Genomic DNA, 21,602 nt, shown 5'->3' on the forward strand with positions numbered 1-21,602 from the left:
CAATTTTGTATGAGATTTTATGACAACCAGACAGTATGACAGCATTAGATCCATTTTGTGGTATTTAAACCTCCCCGTTGCCCGGTTTTAACAAGGACACAAGGAAAGGTGTCAAACACTCCATAAAAGCATTGTCCTGGCAAGTCTGAATAAAGAACCAACCAGTCCTCTTTGGTAACACACAGAACACAATACAAAGCTATTCACAACTTAGGTAAGATGGCTGTCTCCATTGTCATGTAACAATTAAAGTGTTACAATCAAAATAAAAATAGAATGGGGGGAAAAAAGAATATGCTCCAGTATATTGCTTAAAATAGTATAAAAATTAGGTGATTAAATTCTCTTTAATGAATAAAGTAAGCCAGTGTCTATTAAATAGGTGGAGAATAAAAGGTTTTGCCTTCGGCAATCCAATAGTATACAGGCAAAGTGACCCATTTTTCTTTGCATTCCATGCAAGATGAACTTGCTACATCTTCTATTGACTACCATGCAGGAGTAATGTAACTGCTGTCTGCTTGCCCTACTTGTGCAATGTCACAGTCTTTCAGAAACGATCCATCTTCTTGTTTTAAATTGCCCTTCTGTGCCTCTCGAGAGAAGAAAAAAGTTACTTAGCCTAGATAAAAATGAAATTTTACATTTGATGATCATTTAAAGGCTTAAACCAAATGGTTAGAATTAGAAAATGATCAGATCTTTGTGTGTAGATTACAGTAAAATACAAAACTCTTTATAACTAAATATACATCCAAGATGTATTGTAAATGCTTTAATCTTTATTTTTTGTGTCCCTCTTTTCAGAATTACCTGGCCAGAAATTTCTACAATCTCAGATTCCTCGCTCTCTTTGTGGCATTTGCCATTAACTTTATTCTATTGTTCTACAAGGTAATGTTTTCTGTATGATAAAATTTTTTTGTTCTGAATCATAGAGTGGTCCACAGTCAAACTACTTTACGAATAGAATATTTCCTACATTGCTGAATCCATTGTCTCCTTATGAGGAAGACTTTCTTTGAAGACGCACTCTATGTGTGTCTTCTCAAGACAAATCTTTCATCGTCCGGATCATATTGTAGCTCCGCTATGCTTTCTTTAGCCTCTGTCAGCCCACAAGCTCCTCATTATGTTGCTCTGCTGCTGTCTATGTGGTAGGAAGGTTAAACATTGAAAGGAGAAAATGTATTTGGAGTTTCTGTGTACTGAAGTTTGTACAGACTTTGTCAGGGTATCATTGGAAATAGATGAATGTCTCAGGAAATGTTAGGAAACATTATTAATTCTTCTTGTTAGGATTTGGCAATGCAAACAATGTGAATGCTTCATTAGCCACTATATGCAGCACTTACATAATACGACCACAGTATGACTAGATTATTATTATTACTATTATTAAATACCACTTTACTTTGCACATCTCCCTAGGTCACAGAGGAGCCAGCAACTGAAGACAACGATAATGATTCCAACATATGGAACACTTACACAGAAGATGAGGAAGATGCAGAAGAAGGAGCTGTATATTTTGTATTGCAAGAAAACACTGGTTACATGGCTCCAACATTGCGCATCTTGGCTATTATTCACACCATAATCTCTTTTCTCTGTGTTATCGGTTATTATTGTCTTAAGGTAGGCAGCATTCCTAATGGATGACAAAAATCTTGCTTAACTACCTCATAGGTGTAACCAACTTCTACACATACTTGCACAATATTAGGTCCCCTGAGCCATCATCTAGAAGTCACAAACATATAGTTAACACTTTTAGCACCTGTAGAGGATCATTGTTCACAATGATAAAACATGAGAATACCTACAACTTAATTACCTTGTACTTAAAAGAAGATAATACAACCAAGAAATTTACTGTACATAATACAAAATATCTTGCTACAGTTCCATACATAAACGTTACTATTTCCAGCACTAATCCCATGAGTGGTGAACTGATCTTAGGTTGCATGGGACCTATATTTACAGACTTACAGTATAGTTCCTTGTCATATTGAGATCCAGTAGTTCTGGTATTGACCTTCATTTAATTGCTCAGTGACACTCACTCTGATTTATATGCACCAAAGAAGTCATATACAGCAGCATCCAGTTTAATTTTGTGCACCTCTCTCTTTCATTGGAAAAAAAAAACAATAGTCTCGCTCAAAGATTTAGATATTTGTAATACTCAAATGTCAGTGATGCAACTGTCTATGGACACTTCCATACACTTCTGAAAACTTTCATGCACCGTATTAATGGTAGCAATGGCTTATCTTAAGTGCAAACACCTTACCCCCACAAGCGTAAATTGTTAAGCCACTCATATACAGACCATCCACAAAAAACTGAAATATCCTTCAGCTCACCATACCTGCATGTACAGTAGCTTATTAAAAAGTCTTCACCTTGGAGCTCGGAGAGCCCTAGGGCACCAGGGTCAAAATCCACAAAAAGAAGATCCAGGTCTTAAGGATATAGTAGTACAAGAAAAACCCATTCTTTATATTGCACATACAAAAGAGTTATATAACATGAAAGGATCATAAAAGTATGTGCAGCAGAATTTTGTGTGGTTTTAGAAAAAAAATAATTGATTTGTGCGACATGCTTGACGGGTCAGGGTGACATTACTGAAAGGGTGTAACTCAAATATGCCACTGTGCATGCTAAAAAAAAGCGCCAACACTTTGATGCCTATTTTTGGCTTAATATGAGCCTAAATATAACATTCTATAAACTTAAAATACTTAAACTAGATGGTTTAACACCTTAATGGTGCCATTAATAGTGTATGGAGAAGGCTCGGGACACCAGCCCGCTGCATACCTGGCGGCCCCCGTTTGCTTTCAGCAACAGAGGGCTGCTACTGTCACTGACTGGGGTGTTTAAACTGTGGTAGAGCTAGCTACATCATTAGAAGTGCACTGACTGGATCGGTCATGATGCAATCAATTGTCATAGTGGTCAGAGACCAGCCGTGGATTAACTATTGCTACAGGCTGGCTATGGCTAATGGATCAATGCAAAACAACACAGCAAACATTTCAGTAATCCAATTTAGGAAGATAAAATACGTGTAAGACTTGATGAAAATGGGGCAATGTAAGGGGGAAGTAATAACAACCACTTGAGGTTAATATTGCTTGTTATTGCACACGCAAGTTTTTTTTTTTTTTTTCATCTAGTCTGTGCCCTCAACGCTATTGCTACTTCAGCTCATATAAAAGAGAAGGACAGTGTTTAAAGCAGCAATATAAGGCTCCTACACAAACAAAATCCCTTTAGAGAAAGATTTCTTTCTACAAATCTGAAGGACGGAATTGATTATTAATGTGTGAACACTGACGCATAGATAACAGAGAAAAATGTTTATTGGGAGTCATTTTCTATCAAAACCTGTTTATTCCTCTAGGGAATAAAAAAATTTAATACATGAAATAAACATCTTCTATATACATCATGCATACTGAAAAGTGATAGACATATCCATTCTTTCCTATCTGTTCTTTTTAAAAGGTGTGAATAAATAATGCAGATACCTGGATGTTAATCATGCTTTTCCTTCTGTTCTCTCCCTAAAGGTTCCTCTGGTCGTGTTTAAAAGAGAGAAAGAAATTGCTCGCAATGTAGAGTTTGATGGCCTGTATATTACAGAACAACCCTCAGATGACGACATCAAAGGGCAATGGGATCGTCTTGTTATAAATACCCCGTAAGAAATTCAGCTTTTTTCTTTTGCTTATACTCTCCATTATGTCTAAAGATGTAGCAAAGTCTAGTTTGTTGGTCCATTGGTTGTGCTTCCACATTATTACATGTGTGCTGTCTACAATATGCATGATCAGCAGAATTTTATTTTTGGTAGCATTAGGAGATGTCTAGCACTGGGGTGCTCCATAGAGTGGGCCAACTAGGCAGGATATTTTCCCCAAGCTTGGGAGTTTCTCAATGCAGTTCTTCTATCTCCCCCAGTGCAATTGAGATATTGGAGAAAAAACAACAGGATATATGTAACCTTGAAGAGGACCTGCCATCACGGTCATGCTGCCTAAACCTCACGTTATCGGGCAGTCCCCAGCGGTTTCTCCCTGCCCTATTAGCCTTAACTGATAGATCTTTCCCTGTTTAGGTAGAAATCTATCAAGGTCAACAGGGAAGACAGAGACCACTCTGGTAGCTCATGGTTCAGGCAGCATGAAAGTGATGAGAGGTCCCCTTTAAGGAGACATATATTCTGCTGTCTTTTTTCCAATATCTCTATTGCACCGGGGGAGATAGAAGAACTGCACTGAGAAACTCCGTAGCTTGAAAAAAATATTCTGCCTAGCTGTAGTGCCACGCATGAATACAGTTTCCCTTTAAATGGTACCTGTCATCATCAATGACATTTTATATATTATAGATAAGCCTATTTCAATTACTTTTCTGATAACATTTTGTTACTTTATGTATTAAATTGGCACTGTCAGATACAAAAACTTTTTAGATATTGTACATCTTGACAAAACATAACATTTTCCTATGAAGTATTTTAGAAAGGTTAATTTACTTTTTATATAAATACCGGTTTATAAAATCTTGGCTTTGTCCAAGCTTAAGCACAGGCATGGACAAAGTCCAGTAAGTGAGGGTGGGCTAGCACTCCTCTGTGCTCTCTCTTGTCTGATAGCACTCCTCTGTTTTCTCTCCTGTCCTATCAGACACAGAGGAGTGCTAGCCCACCCTCACTTAATGGACTTTTTCCATGCCTGTGCTTCAGCTTGGACAAAGCCATGATTTTATAAGCCATGATTTCTATAAAAAGTAAAATAAAATCTTACAGTGTCCATTTAAATAACCCCTAAAAGTTTCTTCCTGCCGGCAGTCCTGCTAGCAGATTGTCTCTTGCAGCAGCCTGGCAGAGACAAAAGTGAGGAAATGCAGGTGGGACCTCGGCTCAGCACAGTGTATAGAGCTGAATATTTCAGCTCCCTTTCCCTTTGAGATGAGCTAGACGTAAAGCAGAGTTTCACAATCAGGGCGCCTCCAGCTGTTGCAAAACTACAACTCCCAGCAAGCCTGGACAGTAAAAGGCTGGGAGTTGTAGTTCTGCAACAGCTGGAGGCACCCTGGTTGGAAAACTCTGCTTTACAGTCTAGCTCATCTCAAAGGGAAAGGGAGCTGAAATATTCAGCTCTATACACTGTGCTGAGCCGAGGTCCCATGATTCCTTCAGTGCATAGTGCTAAATATTGTGCTAAGTATTGTGCTGTATATTTCTGCTTACTTTTGCAGCTGCTGGGCAGAGCTCAGAAATAGAGATGAGCGAACTTACAGTAAATTCGATTTGTCACAAACTTCTCGGCTCGGCAGTTGATGAATTATCCTGCGTAAATTAGTTCAGCCTTCAGGTGCTCCGGTGGGCTGGAAAAGGTGCATACATTCCTAGGAAAGAGTCTCCTAGGACTGTATCCCCCTTTTCCAGCCCATCGGAGCACCTGAAAGCTGAACTAATTTATGCAGGATAAGTCATCAACTGCCGAGCCGAGAAGTTCGTGACGAATCGAATTTACTGTAAGTTCGCTCATCTCTACTCAGAAACTGTAGAGTTCAGAGCTGAGGGAGGTGTGTGCAGTCTAAGCCAATCACAGCTCATCACATTTTACTGCTCTCAGCTGTGTGTAGCAGAGGGCTCCAAATGATGTCACACTTGCTGACTGAAACTGAGCAGATTAAGCACAATATCAAGGTAGAAAATAAAAAACAAAGGCAGTTGGTGGGGAGGGAACTGGGAGGATTAAAAAAATTATCAAGATCATGACAGGTACTCTAAGTTAAATGGAACCTGTCATCAGTTATATACTGCCTGGATCTCAGGTCATCAGGGCAGTCCCCAGTGACTTCCCCCTGCCCTGCCAGCTTAGAACAGAGCTAGTAAAATCAGGAGAAGTCACTGGGGGCTGCTCTGATCATTTGAGATTTAGGTACTATGAAAGTTTCCATTTAAAAAAGTTGGCATATATAAAAAACATAATATTGGCTCCTATGCATAAGATAGGATCTCAATGAAAAAAATACAAAGAAACCAGTACTCAGAGGAGGAGGAGATTGCAGATAAAAGATGAAACCATAATATATGGCATACTTAATTAGATTGGGGGAAAAATACATAACTAATATCCAATTCCCCCCTTCTCGATGTCGCCCATATCCAATATATACTTCAACTTCCAATGGTGACATCAAAGGAACAATCCTTGTTTTGTTCTTCTATGATTTTATTAAGTACTACAGCACAGCAACATGTTTCTGAGATTACACAATACCTCCTTTGTCAGGCATAAATTAAAGCAGTTATCCAGGAAAAAAACTTTATATATATATATATATATATATATATATATATATATAAACTGGCTCCAGAAAGTTAAACAGATTTGTAAATTACTTCTATTAAAAAATCTTAATCCTTTCAGTACTTTTGAGCTTCTGAAGTTAAGTTGTTCTTTTCTGTCTTAGTGCTCTCTGATGAAACGTTTATCAACCTATAGATCCCTATTAATAGGAATCCAAAAAATCCCTAATTTCCCATATATATTATCTTTATGGTGAACCCACAAGCTTTATTAAAGTAATTGTGCATAAACATATAATGAAGACTCACATAAATTAAAAATTAGCAGAGCAGCAGCTCAGTGTTTGAACGGATATCTAGCTACTGTACATCACGGCCAGTGTACTCCAGCCTATTCTGATTGGCTATACTAAAGTGGAGATGCCCGGCGTGCCTGCAGTGCACGCTGAGTAATTTCTGAGCTACTGCTTTGCTTTATATTAAAATTGAGTCCCTACTCTGCCCCCCTCGACATGTTTCGCTGCCTCTGCAGCTTTATCAAGAGGTAGCGGGCATATGAAATGTATCTCGGGAACCGCCCAGTTTAGAAGAGGTTTGCTATGGGGATTTTCTTCTAAACTGGGCGGTTCCCGAGACACGTGTCATCAGAGAGCACTTAGAAAAGAACAACTCAACTTCAGAAGCTCATAAGTACTGAAAGGATTAAGATTTTTTAATAGAAGTAATTTACAAATCTGTTTAACTTTCTGGAGACAGTTGATATAAATATATATATATATATATATATATATATATATATACAGTTTTTTCCTGGATAATCCCTTTAAACTCATACTAACAGCAATATACAGTATATACATAGAAAAATGATCAATAACACTCTCACCTGTACATGCCGACAGTGTCTTCCCGCACTGGGCTCGTAATCTAAAAAGAAAGCAGAAGGCGCTCCATGTGCAGGATCAGCAGGTCAGGCCCATAGGGAGGGGGAAGAGATCTATCCCACGCCGCTTACCAGAGTTGGTTGTGTGCACACACACAACAATGGTAAGCGCCTGAAAGTGTATGTGTCCTCATCCGCAGCCCTCCTTGAGAACGATAGGTTAGCAGATAGGCCGTGGGAGTAGGAGAAATCGGCGCTGGATGAAGGAGCCAGGAGAGGTAGCGGCATAAAATCAAGGCAGGTTTATTGGATGCAACGCGTTTCGCTGCGCATGCTTAGCTTCATCAGGCATGACAGTATTGGGCTTGCATGGGGTATAAATACCTCCATGTGTTAACCCTTTATATTGCATAAAAAAGTTGTATATACCAAAAATATAAATAAGACATGAACATTACATAAAATACATGTCGCTCTCCATATCTTATAACATACATATAACAATTAAAAAATCTGTAACATGTACCAATTAAATCAAAAACACAAAAAGGTATATTGTATATAAAGAAGTATTCTGCTGGGGGTTAATATCCTCCAAGGACACAGACCGCGTACATCGCTTCTCTAATCCTGGATCTCGAGGCGAAGCCGCAGAGTGTGAATGGGGAACATAAAAAGAAGCAACCATACAAACGGTAAACACCAAAAAATTCACAATCTATTGACATCAACTAAAGCTCACAAGTTGTCAGGTCAGATCCACAGATACCGCACTGGGCTCGGGACAACTTCAGTACCGTGTGCCATCTCTTTGGCATTGCACTCCACTGCTGATGACTTCCTTTTAGTGGAATGCAAGATGCATGGATATCTGGAAGTGACGTCCCTCCCGAGACCAGTGTCCAACTGTGGAACGCATATCAAATAATTAAGTTTTGTACAATAAAATTTATTTAATCTTTTCAATTCAATATATAACAAAATAATGTAATAATCACTGTCTGCATGGACTATACCAAGTTAAATAAATTGATAAATATGAATATATATAAAAATAGGTCTATATTTCAACACTAAATACCAATATCAATGGTCTAAGTAAATATATATATGTCCCATAGGTAAAAATTCTTCTTAAAATATCCGTATTTACAGGATCACACACAGGGTGGATGTCTGGATATACACTAACTCGTGAATAAACTGCTCAAAAAAATAAAGGGAACACTAAAATAACACATCCTATATCTGAATGAATGAACTAATCGTATAAAATACTTTCATCTCTACATAGTTGAATCTGCTGACAACAAAATCACACAAAAATGATCAATGGAAATCAAATTTATTAACCCATGGAGGTCTGGATATGGAGTCACATTCATATTCAAGTGAAAAACCACACTACAGGCTGATCCAACTTTGATGTAATGTCCTTAAAACAAGTCAAAATGAGGCTCAGTAGTGTGTGTGGCCTCGACGTGCCTGTATGACCTCCCTACAACGCCTGGGCATGCTCCTGATGAGGTGGTCTCCTGAGAGATGTCCTCCCAGGCTTGGACTAAAGCATCTGTCAACTCCTGGACAGTCTGTGGTGCAATGTGGTGTTGGTTGATGGAGCGAGACATGATGTCCCAGATGTGCTCAATCGGATTCAGGTCTGGGGAACCGGCGGGCCAGTCCATAGCATCAATGCCTTCCTCTTGCAGGAACAGCTGACACACTCCAGCCACATGAGGTCTAGCATTATCTTGCATTAGGAGGAACCCAGGGCCAACTGCACCAGCGTATGGTCTCACAATGGGGTCTGAGGATCTCATCTCAGTGCCTCATGGCAGTCAAACAAGACGGGAAGGGTTGGCACTCAAGCCCGTGGTGGTGCTCGCGGAAAGCTGGATACTGGAAAAGTGAAGGAGTCCTGGAACTCACTAAATTCTTTTGCCAATTGTTGCATGTTTTATTCACACATATGCAAATCACAAATAGTCACAAATTTGTGATTTGTATCTGTGTGAATAAAACACGCTACAATTGGCAAAATAATTTAGTGAGTGCCAGGATTCCTTCACTTTTCCTAATGGCAGTCATACTACCTTTGGCAAGCACATGGAGGGCTGTGTGGCCCCCCCTAAAGAAATGCCACCTCACACCATTACTGACCCACTGCCAAACCGGTCATGCTGGAGGATGTTGCAGGCAGCAGAACATTCTCCACGGCATCTCCAGACTCTGTCACATCTCTCACATGTGCTTAGTAGGAACCTGCTTTCAGCTGTGAAGAGCACAGTGTACCAGTGGCGAATTTGCCAATCTTGGCGTTCTCTGGCAAATGCCAAACATCCTGCACGATGTTGGGCTGTAAGCACAACCCCCACTTGTGGACGTCGGGCCCTCATACCACCCTCATGGAGTCTGTTTATGACCGTTTTAGTGGACACATGCCCATTTGTGGCCTGCTGGAGGACATTTTGCAGGGCTCTGGCAGTGCTCCTCCTGTTCCTCCTTGCACAAAGGCGGAGGTAGCGGTCCTGCTGCTGGGTTGTTGGTCTCATATGGCCTCCTCCATGTTTCCCGATGTACTGGCCTGTGTTCTGGTAGTGCCTCCATTCTCTGGACACTACGCTGACAGACACAGCAAAGTACACAAGCAAATCTAAGAAATTAAATGAATTCGCCTTTCTATATCTAAACATATACAAAATAAAGTGTAATGATATCAAGGAAAAAACCTGTAAACACATACATGATAAAAGTACAACATAGCTAAAATATTATATTTAAATATACAAGGGACTGGGAGGGTGATACAATTATCTTTCCTTCCTTTTGCTTAATAAACCTGTTCTAGACTCTTGTTAAGACCAAAGGGGCACAAAGTATTTAATTTAAAAATCTAAAACATCTCTTTATGGCAAAGGGACTTATAGTTTTGAGTTACTCTCATTAATGAGGGATCCCTATTATGATGACTATGATGATCAAAGTGTCTCGAGACACTATGTAAAATATACCCATTACAGATATTTGACCTATGTTTATTTATATGTTGCCTTAGGCTATTGATGGTTCTACCTATATATTTCAAATTGCAAGGACACTCTATCATATATATTACATAACAACTCGCACAATTGAGAAACTCTTTAATCTGGTAGGCGTTACAATCTCAAAATGTGTTCTTTTATTGCATATATTGTGGCAACACTTATACCTACTCATACCACACTTATATACTCCCTTAATTTAGAGCCACCAAAGTGGGTCCCTCTTTTGATATTGGCAGGTTCTACTTTTTTTGCTTTAGAGGGATGGATGGTGCAATGATGTTCTTCAAGGTTTTCCCTTATAGTCAGATGAAGAGAATTCTTCAGAATTTCTCTTCTGATATTGATTGTAGACAACAACTATGAAACATTAAAGAACGATTCCTACAGAAGGGCTATTTGAAACCCTTAGTGGAGGGAGCACTTGTTAGAATAGAACCATTGAAGCAAGAAGAATGTCTAGTGACTAAAGAGACAGAAAAAATAACGAAGTAACAACAACAACAAAAAAAGATCAAAATATGAATGAAGAAAGTACCATCAATTTAGTACTCCTTACAAGATATAATGTGTCCCACAATCAAATTACAGATATCCTGAATAAAAAAATGGGGTCTCATCAAGGTGGATCCAATTTTAAGGATTAAAGTACAGGATAGGCCTAGGTGTATATTTAGAAAGACCAAAACATTGAAGAACATCATTGCACCATCAATCCCTCTAAAGCAAATAGTAGAACCAGCCAATATCAAAAGAGGGACCCTTTTTGGTGGCTCTGAAATTAAGGGAGTATATAAGTGTGGTATGAGTAGGTGTAAGTGTTGCCACAATATATGCAATAAAAGAACACAGGAGGTGAGGGTTGCCCCTACCAGATTAAAGAGTTCCTCAATTGTGTGAGTTTTTACGTAATATATATGATCGAGTGTCCTTGCAATTTAAAATATATAGGTGGAACCATCAATAGCCTAAGGCATAAATAAACATAGGCCGAATATCTGTAATGGGTATAATTTACATAGTGTCTCGAGTCATCATAATAGGGATCCCTTGGAAAGGTTTCATCTATTATCTGGAATCTCCTCCTCTGAGCGCTGGTTTCTTTGTATTTTTTTCCCATTGTTCTCTGCACGGACATACATGAGACTTCCGATCATTCGAGCACCCTCCACAGAAGTGGATATTGGGAACAATAGAGGTAGAAGACACATGTACTACTGTGCTATCCTGGCTTCTAGGTGTTAGTGGAGGGATATACCAGACAGATGCTGGTGTTTCCCACCGCATACACCGGGTGAGTGACTTTTATTTTCCATTCTTCCTATTATACTTTTATACTTTTTAGTCCTATCTGGATTGGAGCACCACCTTAATTTTTGTTTTAGACATCTTTTAGGATAGGATCTAACTCTCTTCTTGCAGGGGGTCCAACTGTTGGTATCCACCCCCCCCCCCCCCCCCCCCCATCCCAATCTCAAGAATGGGAACCCAAGTCTGCTGTCAAAATGGAGCAGCGATGTACCTTGTTATGCAGTCACCACACTCACCTCCTCGGGGATAACAGGGCGTGGCCACATAACCAATGAAGGAATGAATCCACATCAAAAGTAGAAATGGATCCAAACAATCATAAAAATTGAAGGTAAAAATTTACTGTATTTATTTAAAAAACATGCAACAGGTTTTAAAGCCGATCTGGCTTCTTCCTCAGATGCCTGAGGAAGCAGCTGGATCGGCTTTGAAATTCGTTGCATGTATTTTAAATAAATACAGTGATTGTTTTTACCTTAAATTTTTGATTGTTTGGATCCACTTTTACTTTTAATGTGGATTCATTCCTTCATCTGTGACGTGGTTGCTCCCCGTTATCCCTGAGGACGTTAGAGTGGTGATTGCATTATTTCGGGGCCTTGGAGCATGTTTGGGAAGGAGCAAGCAGCAGCAGCCGAGCCATTATTGCTTTGATTTAAAAAAAAACTTATGTTTTCTTGAGTTGTGCTGGTCTTGCAGAACTTAAATAGGTGAGTGGTTCCTTTGTGTCCACTTCATTGTTGTGATTTTTGGAGGTTCTACACATGGGAGTGCTCGTTTGTGTTTTTTTTTTTTTTTATGTTATGGAAGCCTGAGGATAGGGGATAACTTGTCATTATGGGAAAACTGTTTTAAAGCCAGGATAATTTTTTTAATATGCCAACTTTTTTAAATGGAAACAGTCATAACTTTTATACTACCTGAAATTCGAATCGTGAATTTTATAATGCTGTGCTGCAGTTGGTGTGAATAATGTGACCTATTATTGTTCTGTTTGCAGGTCTTTTCCTAATAATTACTGGGATAAATTTGTTAAAAGAAAGGTACGTTGTTAATCCTGAGTGCACATTTGCTGGGAATCCATATTCTGCATCATTGTGTTATCATGGGTGTATAACATGTATAATATCCAACATATAAAAACAGGGAATGCTGCTGCGCTAACATTACATTACTATATTGTTGCTTTTCTATCCTCTTACCCTTCTATATACTGCAATGCTCTAAGAAGCCACACATTAAACCTTACACTAGTTGTTTGAGTTTTACATTTTAATCAGAGTGTAACCTCCAGTAGCTAAGTTTCCATGGATATTAAGTCTTATGGAAGAAATGTTAAGTCCCAGCTGAGCACAATGTGCATTTACAGTATGAAGTGCTGCCTGAAATCTACATCTCAGTGTTACAACCCCTGGCTATAGCAGCATGAGAAAAAAAATGAACACATAGTATATGAATACTGGTTAATATGATATTCTTATATCGGGTTGGTACACAGTAAATATGTACAGGCCAGGGTCTACCAAACCTATGCTAAATAGATAGATAGAATTTCAAGTCAACTGCATTCAAATAAGATATACTACAGTGTACAGTTTACTAGGAAGATTTTTTAGATTTAACATCACAATGTCATAATTTCCCAATATGTTCTCTGTGCTTAAATGTCCCTGTTGTTAACTAGTTGCACATATTAAATTGTATCTATCTCTAGTATGCAGCCTTATTAGAGTTCTCTGTATTTTGCCTTTGCGACTATTAACCATTGGTCAAGCAGACCTGTAACTATAATAAGCTGCTCTTCAGTAGGGTTTCATATTTAGGTGATAGATGCAGTCATTCCAGATCATCCGTGGCAGCACACAATGGGTTAATGCTTTACTCATTAACCTGAGAACAGAAAACACGCACAAGCAGTAATACAGAGACAAGTAATTAGCACTAATTAGGGTCCAGCCCCCTTTCTCTTATAAGTAGTACCCAAAAACACACCAGTACTCGTATTTTGTTTCTCTTCTTGAAGACAGTAGACACCGAGAGACAAGTAAGCCTCTAAATCACAGGTTCCTGTGATCCCTGGGGCATATTTACGGGTGGATGTAAACCAGGAGTTCTCCTGGTCCCTCAACCTTCCCGCTACCCATAAAAAGTACCTGGGAGCCAAGGGGTAGGAACTGCCAGTCAGGACCTCTTCTCTGGTTAGAAGGTAAGTCCTGATGTTCCGGGGGGCCTGCGACGGTGAGCCGGCTCATTAACAGCATGTTCGCGATTGTCAGTGCCGCTGGAGGAAGCGATGCATGCGCAGGATGCGCTAATCATGTTTTTGTGCATGCGCATGATGCGATCGGATATGGCCATGCGCAAATTACGAATTTCCAGCGGGGGATTTAAAAATGTGCCGGGAATCGTAATCTGAACCCTACACTCTGCCGGGGCAGCAGATCGGCTGAGAGGTTCAGATATTTGGCTCTTCCCCCTACTATGTTTCCATAGCGCAGGTCTTGTTGATTGGCATCCTGTATCTATAATATTAGGATGTCTGAGAGAGCAGGAGGAAAGAAGAAGAGGAAGTCTAGGCATGAGGCCTGTATTAAGTGCCATCAGCCCTTACCTGAGACCTGGGACAAGGATACTTGTGAGACCTGTGAGTCTGTCCCCTACCCCTTCAACCCCTATGGAACCCGAGGCATTTTTAGGTTTGTTAAAAGGGGAACTTACCTCTACCTTTCAGGAAGTGGTAGCATCTGTGCAGGGAAAGAATAAAAAAGAGTAAACCATCTGTGGCGAACCGGTCCTCACCGGAATCATCGGATTCCTCCAGCGCTATCATTTTGTCCGACTCTGAAGAGGAATCGGATGTGGAGCACTTGTATCATTTTCAAAAAGTACATAAGATTATCTCAACAGTTAAGTCAGTACTGGAGTCTGATAAAGACATTTTTGCTAAACCTGCGAAGGATCGGCTGTTTTATTTCCTTCAATGTCAGGGTAAAGAATTTCCATCTCATCAGCTGATTCCGCAGTGGAGAGAGAAGGACTGGGATAAGCCGTAAAAGCCACAGGTCTGGGAGTAAAATTCAAGTCTGTGTATAGACTGAATCAAGTGTCTTGTTCTTCATGGGAGAACCCACCTAAAGGGGACCTAGCAGCTGCAAGATTGGCAAAAAAAAAATCAGTTTTTCCCTCAGAAGAGTCATGCAGGCTCCCGTGCAAGATGTTAAAATCAAAGAGTCATTTATTCCAATGCCAGGGTAAAACAGACGCGTTTCGGAGCTTGAACGGCTCCTTTTTCAATGTTAAAATTGGCTTGTGCACATTCAATAGAAAATGCAGGGTATATATAGGGCAACAGACAGGCACCAAATAACTTTAATTGGAGTGATCTGACGTCATCACTACCCTCGGGAGGAACACATGTTGATGACGTCTGGTGTAAGCAGTGTCCGATGACATCTACTCTTTTAGACAACTAAATAGGGGTGTGTTGTTTACATCATAATAAACTAATCATACTTGGAGTATGCATCACATTTCACAATACAATAGGGAGACAATCAGTAGCAAGAAAGAATGATGTCTGTTTAGATATGCGCATGGCAGAGTCCGTGCTATCAGTGTCATGCCAATCCAACGAGTGTAACTAGGAACGCCACCCGCAAGGGATCTAAGCACTGGTGGAGTTGAATGAACTAAGGGTTGACACAGTCTCTATCTGCGCATGGATAGATGGAGTGGTTTTCAATAACATGAGCTACTTCTATTAGTTTCCCTCGTACAGTCCCTGAGCGTAACTTTTTATGAATGAACCCGAGGTCATAAGAGTTCGTGCATGGAGAGAAAGGCAGATGGCATTTGTAAGAAAACCTACTCGGCTGCTTCTGCATCAGCCAAAGAACCAGAATCTTATTCTTCCGGTAGCTAAAGCCTTACGGGTTTGGCTATCTCATCTCACACAGGACCTTCAGGAAGGAGTCGCCAGGAAAGAGATATTAAACAATATCCCTATTATGAAGACGGCAGCAGATTTTCGTGGTGACATTTCTCTGGACATCCTTAAGTTGGCCTCAAGGTCCATGGCCCTGGCTAACGCTACTAGAAGGGCCTTTTGGATCAAGCAATGGGACGGAGATATCCCAGCAAAATATAGTTTTGTGTCTTTGCCCTTCCACCCTTCTTCTCTTTTTGGGACACAGCTGAAGGACATACTAAAGTCCTTAAGCGAAGAAAAGGGAGAGTCTTTTCCCAGTAAGAAGAATCCAAGCTTCAAACCCTACAGGAGAAACTATAGAAGATCTCCTAGGAGACAATATTCCTTTCGCCACACGGATAAAAGAAGGCAAAATAGAGGAAGACAGGACCAGAGTGGAACATCAAAGAAAAAGTCCTTTGCTCTCAAAAGTACTGAGCAATGACGTGGGGCCTCTGGTGGGCGCCAGGCTCAGACATTTTGCAGAAATCTGGTCTCAGACATCCTCAGATGCCTGGGATGCATCCACCATAAAAAAGGATACTCCCTAGAACTCAAGGAGAAGCCTCTAGACAGATTCCTAATAAGCAGAACCTCCAATCTGATCATTCTGCAGCTAGTGGAACAGTTCGTCCAGAAAAAAGCCCTCGAAGAGGTTCCATCTACAGAGGAGGGCGAAGGTCACTATTCCCCGGTGTTCGTGGTCCCAAAGGCAGGAGGAGATTGGAGGTTAATTACAGATCTGTCTTACTTGAACGACTTCTTTGTCAAGAAAACGTTCAGGATGGAATCCATTTCCTCAGCTGTTCTGAATATTAAGAAAGGGGATCATCTTGCCTCAATAGATCTCCAGGATGCATACTTGCATGTTCCAATCCTGAGAACGCATCGGAAATTTCTGAGGGTGGCAGTCCGGGAAGGAGAGAGGATTCATCATCTGCAGTTCACATGTCTGCCATTTGGAATAACCTCAGCCCCAGGAGTTTTAATGAAAATTGTGGCAGTATTAGCCGCAAACCTCAGGATCAGGGGCATGCATGTGACACCATATCTGGACGATTGGCTACTGAGAGCGCCTTCGGATCAAATTCTGATTTGTCATTTTCAGACTACCATTCAAGTTCTTCAGTCCCACGGCTTCCTAATAAATTGGAAGATTCAGTGGAGATGAAGCAACGTATCTCAGCGGAGAGAATCAGGAACATATGTCACTCAGTGAGGCATTTTGTTTCTCTCAGAGCTTGCTCCATCAGGTACGACATGAGGATCCTAGGCTTTCTCACATCCACGCAGCTCCCTGGGGCAAGGCCCACATCAGAACACTTAAATACTACATACTGCAATCCTGGAACAAGGATCAGGACAGTCTGGACTGTCTCATCAATATTCCCAGTTCATTCAAGACGGACCTAGGTTGGTGGTTGGAACCAGAGAGATTCTTTAATCGGTAAATCTCTCAAATACATCCACCCAGTGGTCCTGACCACGGAGGCCTCATCCACTGGCTGGGGAGCTCATGTCTTGGATTCCTGGGTGCAGAGAATCTGGAGCAGGGAAGAGTTAAGACTATCGTCCAACATGAGAGAGCTGAAGGCCATCAAGTTTGCACTCTTGCATTTCCAACCCCTGCTTGTCCACCAGGCAGTGCAAATCCAGACAGACAACCTTCCTGGTGCGTTTTATATGAACAAGCAGGGGGGAACCAGGAGGAAATTGCTACAGAGGGAATGTGCTGAAATAATAAGTTGGGCAGAATCATGTCTTCTTTCCCTCTCAGTAGTCCACATAAAGGGTTCTCTGAATGTAACAGCGGACTGGTTGAGCAGGAAAGCATACTCCCAGGAGATTGGGAATTGAACCCCAGAATATTCAATACCCTTGTACAGAAATGGGAACTTCCAGAATTAGATGTCATGGCCACCCGTCGCAACAGGAAAACTCATCGGTTCTGTTCCCTATCAAGAACAAACGATCCAACCTTCCTGGACGGACTATCCATCAGTTGGAGTCAGAGGTTCATTTATGTATTTCCTCCAGTGCCTTTAATCCCCAAGGTTCTGAGGAAAATCCAGAACGAGAAAGCTGAAGCGATCGCAATCCTCCCATACTGGCCTCGCAGTTCCTTGTTTCAGATCGCATTAATGCTTTCGTAAGGAGAATTTTGGGAGCTTTCGACCTGCAAGGATCTCCTTCTTCAATCAGGGATGTTCCATCAAGACTTGACCAGACTACGTCTTACAGCATGGAAGATGAAAGGTCAATGCTAATCCATCAGGGTCTATCAGGGGAAGTAGTGGATATCCTTTTGGAATCCAGGAAGTCTTCTACAAGAAAAGTATATTCCATAGTATGGAACCTGTACTCAGGATGGTGTGCCAGATGTGTAATGTCTCCTTCTGAAGTTTCATCGCTACTAAAATTCATTCAGAAAGGTTTTAATAAAGGCTTAAAATCTAATACTCTGAAGGTTCAAGTAACGACCATCAATTCCTATCTAAATGGAGTGTTTGCTGGAGTTCCACTAGTATCAAGGTTCTTCAAAGCTATCAAGAAGCTACGTCCACCCTATCATGATCCTATGCCATCTTGGGACTTACCTCTAGTACTCAAAAATCTTTGTGAACCACCCTTTGAGCCGATGGAGGAAGCTTTATTAAAGTGGGTTTCCTTTAAGACAATCTTCTTAATTGCCATTACGTCAGCTAGAAGAGTTAGTGAGCTACAAGCTCTTTCTAGGACTCTACTTAAGGATGCTTACAGATGCAGTGATTCTTAAAACCATGCCAGGGTTCTTGCTTGTGTGTGTTTTCTGTTCTCAGGTTAATGAGGAAATCATTAACCCATTGTGTGCTGCCACGAATTCCAGGAAATGAAAATTTCAGGAAAGATACATTTTCCACATTTCACCCAACTTATAAAAAGTTGGTATGACAGCTATACCTTGTCTCTCCAAAATAGCACAGAGTTGTCCACCAATCATACCTATCTGTATTTCTGCCTGTGCTAGAAAAGTAAGAGCTGGATTCTGACTGGTTGCCATGTGGTTCTGCATATCTATTACAGTTCAGAGCCTGAAGAGGTCAGGGTTAGGCACAATTGCTTAAATGCTCTGTCCTTTTAGCTGCTAGAACCATGTATAAGACCAAGTTCACACTTGAATAAACTGCAATACCCAGATGCTGTAAAACTGTGACCACTTAAAGGGGTAGTCCTGTATAAAAAAAAATAATAATAATAAGGATATCCGGTTAGTGTCTAACCGGGCGGGGCAGATTACTGCGGTGACCACAATGATCTCCTGCTTGGTGCCCCAGCTCTCGGGCATCTCCAGCGCTCCCATAGAGAATGAATGGAGTGTGTGCCTTCTGTAGCATGTGCTCCTTTTAGAGAGCCGGGACTCCAGGGGATAAGTGTCTGATCCCAGCATTCCAACCCTCCGCGATCACACACTTATCCCCTATCCTGCAAAATAAGTTGTTTTTCACCAGACTACCCCTTTAATGTGACAAAACTGCATATATCAGGCTATGTTGACACAGCTTCTAGTAACTTTGTTGGAAACAATATTACTGTGTGCAGTCTGCCACATTCTGAATGCATAAACCCTCTTATACTGTATATCAGATAGACAGAAAAAATTGTGTAGCTCACTTAGCAACGAAATATACCTGAGGTTACTGGTGTTGCCTACACCCAAATAGGCCAGACTTTAGTGCAAAAATAATATGATATATATAAATAATATATACAAATTATATGTGACCGGTCCTCAAAGTTATACAAAAAGATAGTTAGATCCAGTACAGTGAAATATTAAGTATTTATTAAATAAAATGCAATGTATTACATAGAATAACTGATGTCTAGCGCAGGGCCCTTGCCCAGGCTCCAGATAGTTATTGTAGATATAGATACATTAAGAAACAGTTGTAGCAAGCCAATATGATAGATGTTCGTATAAGGAATATGGCTAAATGATACAGGTGAAGATAAAATGATTAGAGATAAGATAGGTATAAAAAATTGTATTAAAATGGTATTAAAATAGTGCAAAGTCCACTGGTGCAAAGTTCATTATAGTTCTCTATATATAGTTCTCTCTAGAATTTACGAGATGATGATAGAAATTGAGGTATTTTTGGTGCACCACACTACTCACCACCCTATTCTGCGTGGAGGCTCCTCAGTTCGGTGTTTAATGTGGGCTGACACAGACTGGCATACAGCCTAATGCTAACAGTGCCTGCTGGAGGATGCACTGGGCTGTCGTGACTGGGGAGCTCTGTGTGGTATAGGCGGTAAAAGCGGTGATCTCCAGAAGGTGTTGTGGCCGCGGTTTGGCACGGATTGCACCCGGCCTCTGAGATAGTGATGTCCACGGCTATATAGTATCATATAGTGTGGATGCGCTGAGATGCCAGCATCCACGTGTATCAGACTCTGACACATGTGGGTTCCGGCATCTCAGTGCATCCACACTGATACTATCCAGCTGCGGACATCACTATCTCAGAGGCAGGGGAGCCATCTGTGCCAAACCGCAGCCACAACACTTTCTGGAGATCACCGCTATACCACACAGAGCTCCCCCGCCATGACTGCCCAGCACATCCTCCAACGGGCACCGCAAGCATCAGACTGGATGCCAGTCCGTGCCAGCCCGCATTCCGTCCGTGCCAGCCTCCACGCAGAATAGGGTGGTGAGTGGTGCGGTGCACCAAAAATACCTAAATTTCTATCATCATCTTGTAAATTCTACTATGTTACTCCAGCGGAACTAATATAGAGAACGATAATGATCAACAACGGACTTTGCAATATAGAGAATTATAGCAAACTTTGCACCAGTGGACTTTGCACTATTTTTATACCATTTTTATACTATTTTTTATACCTATCTTATCCCTAATCATTTTATCTTCACCTGTATCATTTAGCCATATTCATTATACCCCAAACTAATAGTGGGGAACATCTATCAAATTGGCTTGCTACTACTGTTTCTTAAAGGAAATCTGTAATCAGAATCACCCGCACTAAACCTGTTACACAGGCTTGTAGTGCGGGTGATCCTGATTAAAACGCTCCTTACCTGGTTAAAAATGGTTCAGCGGTTCTTAAGATATCTATATTTTTAGTTTTCTGTTATTCCCTGGCTTGGGACTCAGTGGGAGGTGTTATCATCTGGGACTCGGCCACACGTCATTCTAGCTGGGCGGAGCTGCCGCCCAGCTCATGAATATTCATGAACTTATCCTCCTGGTCTAATTCTTCTTTCTCGGTCTGGTGTGGAGGGCCACGCATGCGCTGCGTTCCGTACACCCGGAAGCGGCGTTCTCCCGCCCGGCTTCACTCAAGCTGCGGCCCTATACAAGTAAGAAGACAGGCTGCATAAGTGAAAAACCGGGGGTGGGAGGAAGGGTGGGATGGAGGGTGTATTTATTCACAAACAGATCGAGAAAGAAGAATTAGACCAGGAGGATAAGTTCATGAATATTCATGAGCCGGGCGGCAGCGCCGCCCAGCTAGAATGACGTGTGGCCGAGTCCCAGATGATAACACCTCCCACTGAGTCCCAAGCCAGGGAATAACAGAAAACTAAAAATATAGATATCTAAAGAAGCGCTGAACCATTTTTAACCAGGTAAGGAGCGTTTTAATCAGGATCACCCGCACTACAAGCCTGTGTAACAGGTTTAGTGCGGGTGATTCTGATGACAGATTTCCTTTAATGTATCTATATCTACAATAATTATCTGGAGCCTGTGCAAGGGCCCTGCGCTAGACTTCAGTTATTTTATGTAATACATTGCATTTTATTTAATAAATACTTAATATTTCATTGTACTGGATCTAACTATCTTTTTGTATACCTTTGAGGACTGGTCACATATAATTTCCTCTTATATATCAGTTGAATCTATCAGGATTCATTGGGCCTTTCATAGCTATGTTAACAGTGAATGCCATAAACGGAGGCTTGCCAGTCTTCTTGTATGAACATCTACTCCCACTGATGTTTTGCAGAGGTTCATAGATCTTTTACCAATTTTAAAT

At 40.9% G+C, this 21,602-nt stretch overlaps 1 protein-coding gene across 9 annotated transcripts in view; it reads left to right on the plus strand.

Annotated features, from left to right (window-relative positions):
• Positions 1 to 21,602, plus strand: part of RYR3 (ryanodine receptor 3) — a 991,818-nt gene that overhangs the window by 926,434 nt on the left and 43,782 nt on the right. For all 9 annotated transcript variants that reach the window (XM_056545312.1, XM_056545313.1, XM_056545314.1 and 6 more), the window contains 4 exons: positions 808 to 894; positions 1,432 to 1,638; positions 3,588 to 3,718; positions 12,579 to 12,621. In XM_056545312.1, coding sequence (XP_056401287.1) covers positions 808 to 894; positions 1,432 to 1,638; positions 3,588 to 3,718; positions 12,579 to 12,621 — 468 coding nt within the window. The remainder of the gene's footprint in view (positions 1 to 807; positions 895 to 1,431; positions 1,639 to 3,587; positions 3,719 to 12,578; positions 12,622 to 21,602) is intronic.

The sequence above is a fragment of the Hyla sarda genome, chromosome 11 (genome assembly GCF_029499605.1).
Source record: "Hyla sarda isolate aHylSar1 chromosome 11, aHylSar1.hap1, whole genome shotgun sequence".
NCBI lineage: Eukaryota > Metazoa > Chordata > Amphibia > Anura > Hylidae > Hyla > Hyla sarda.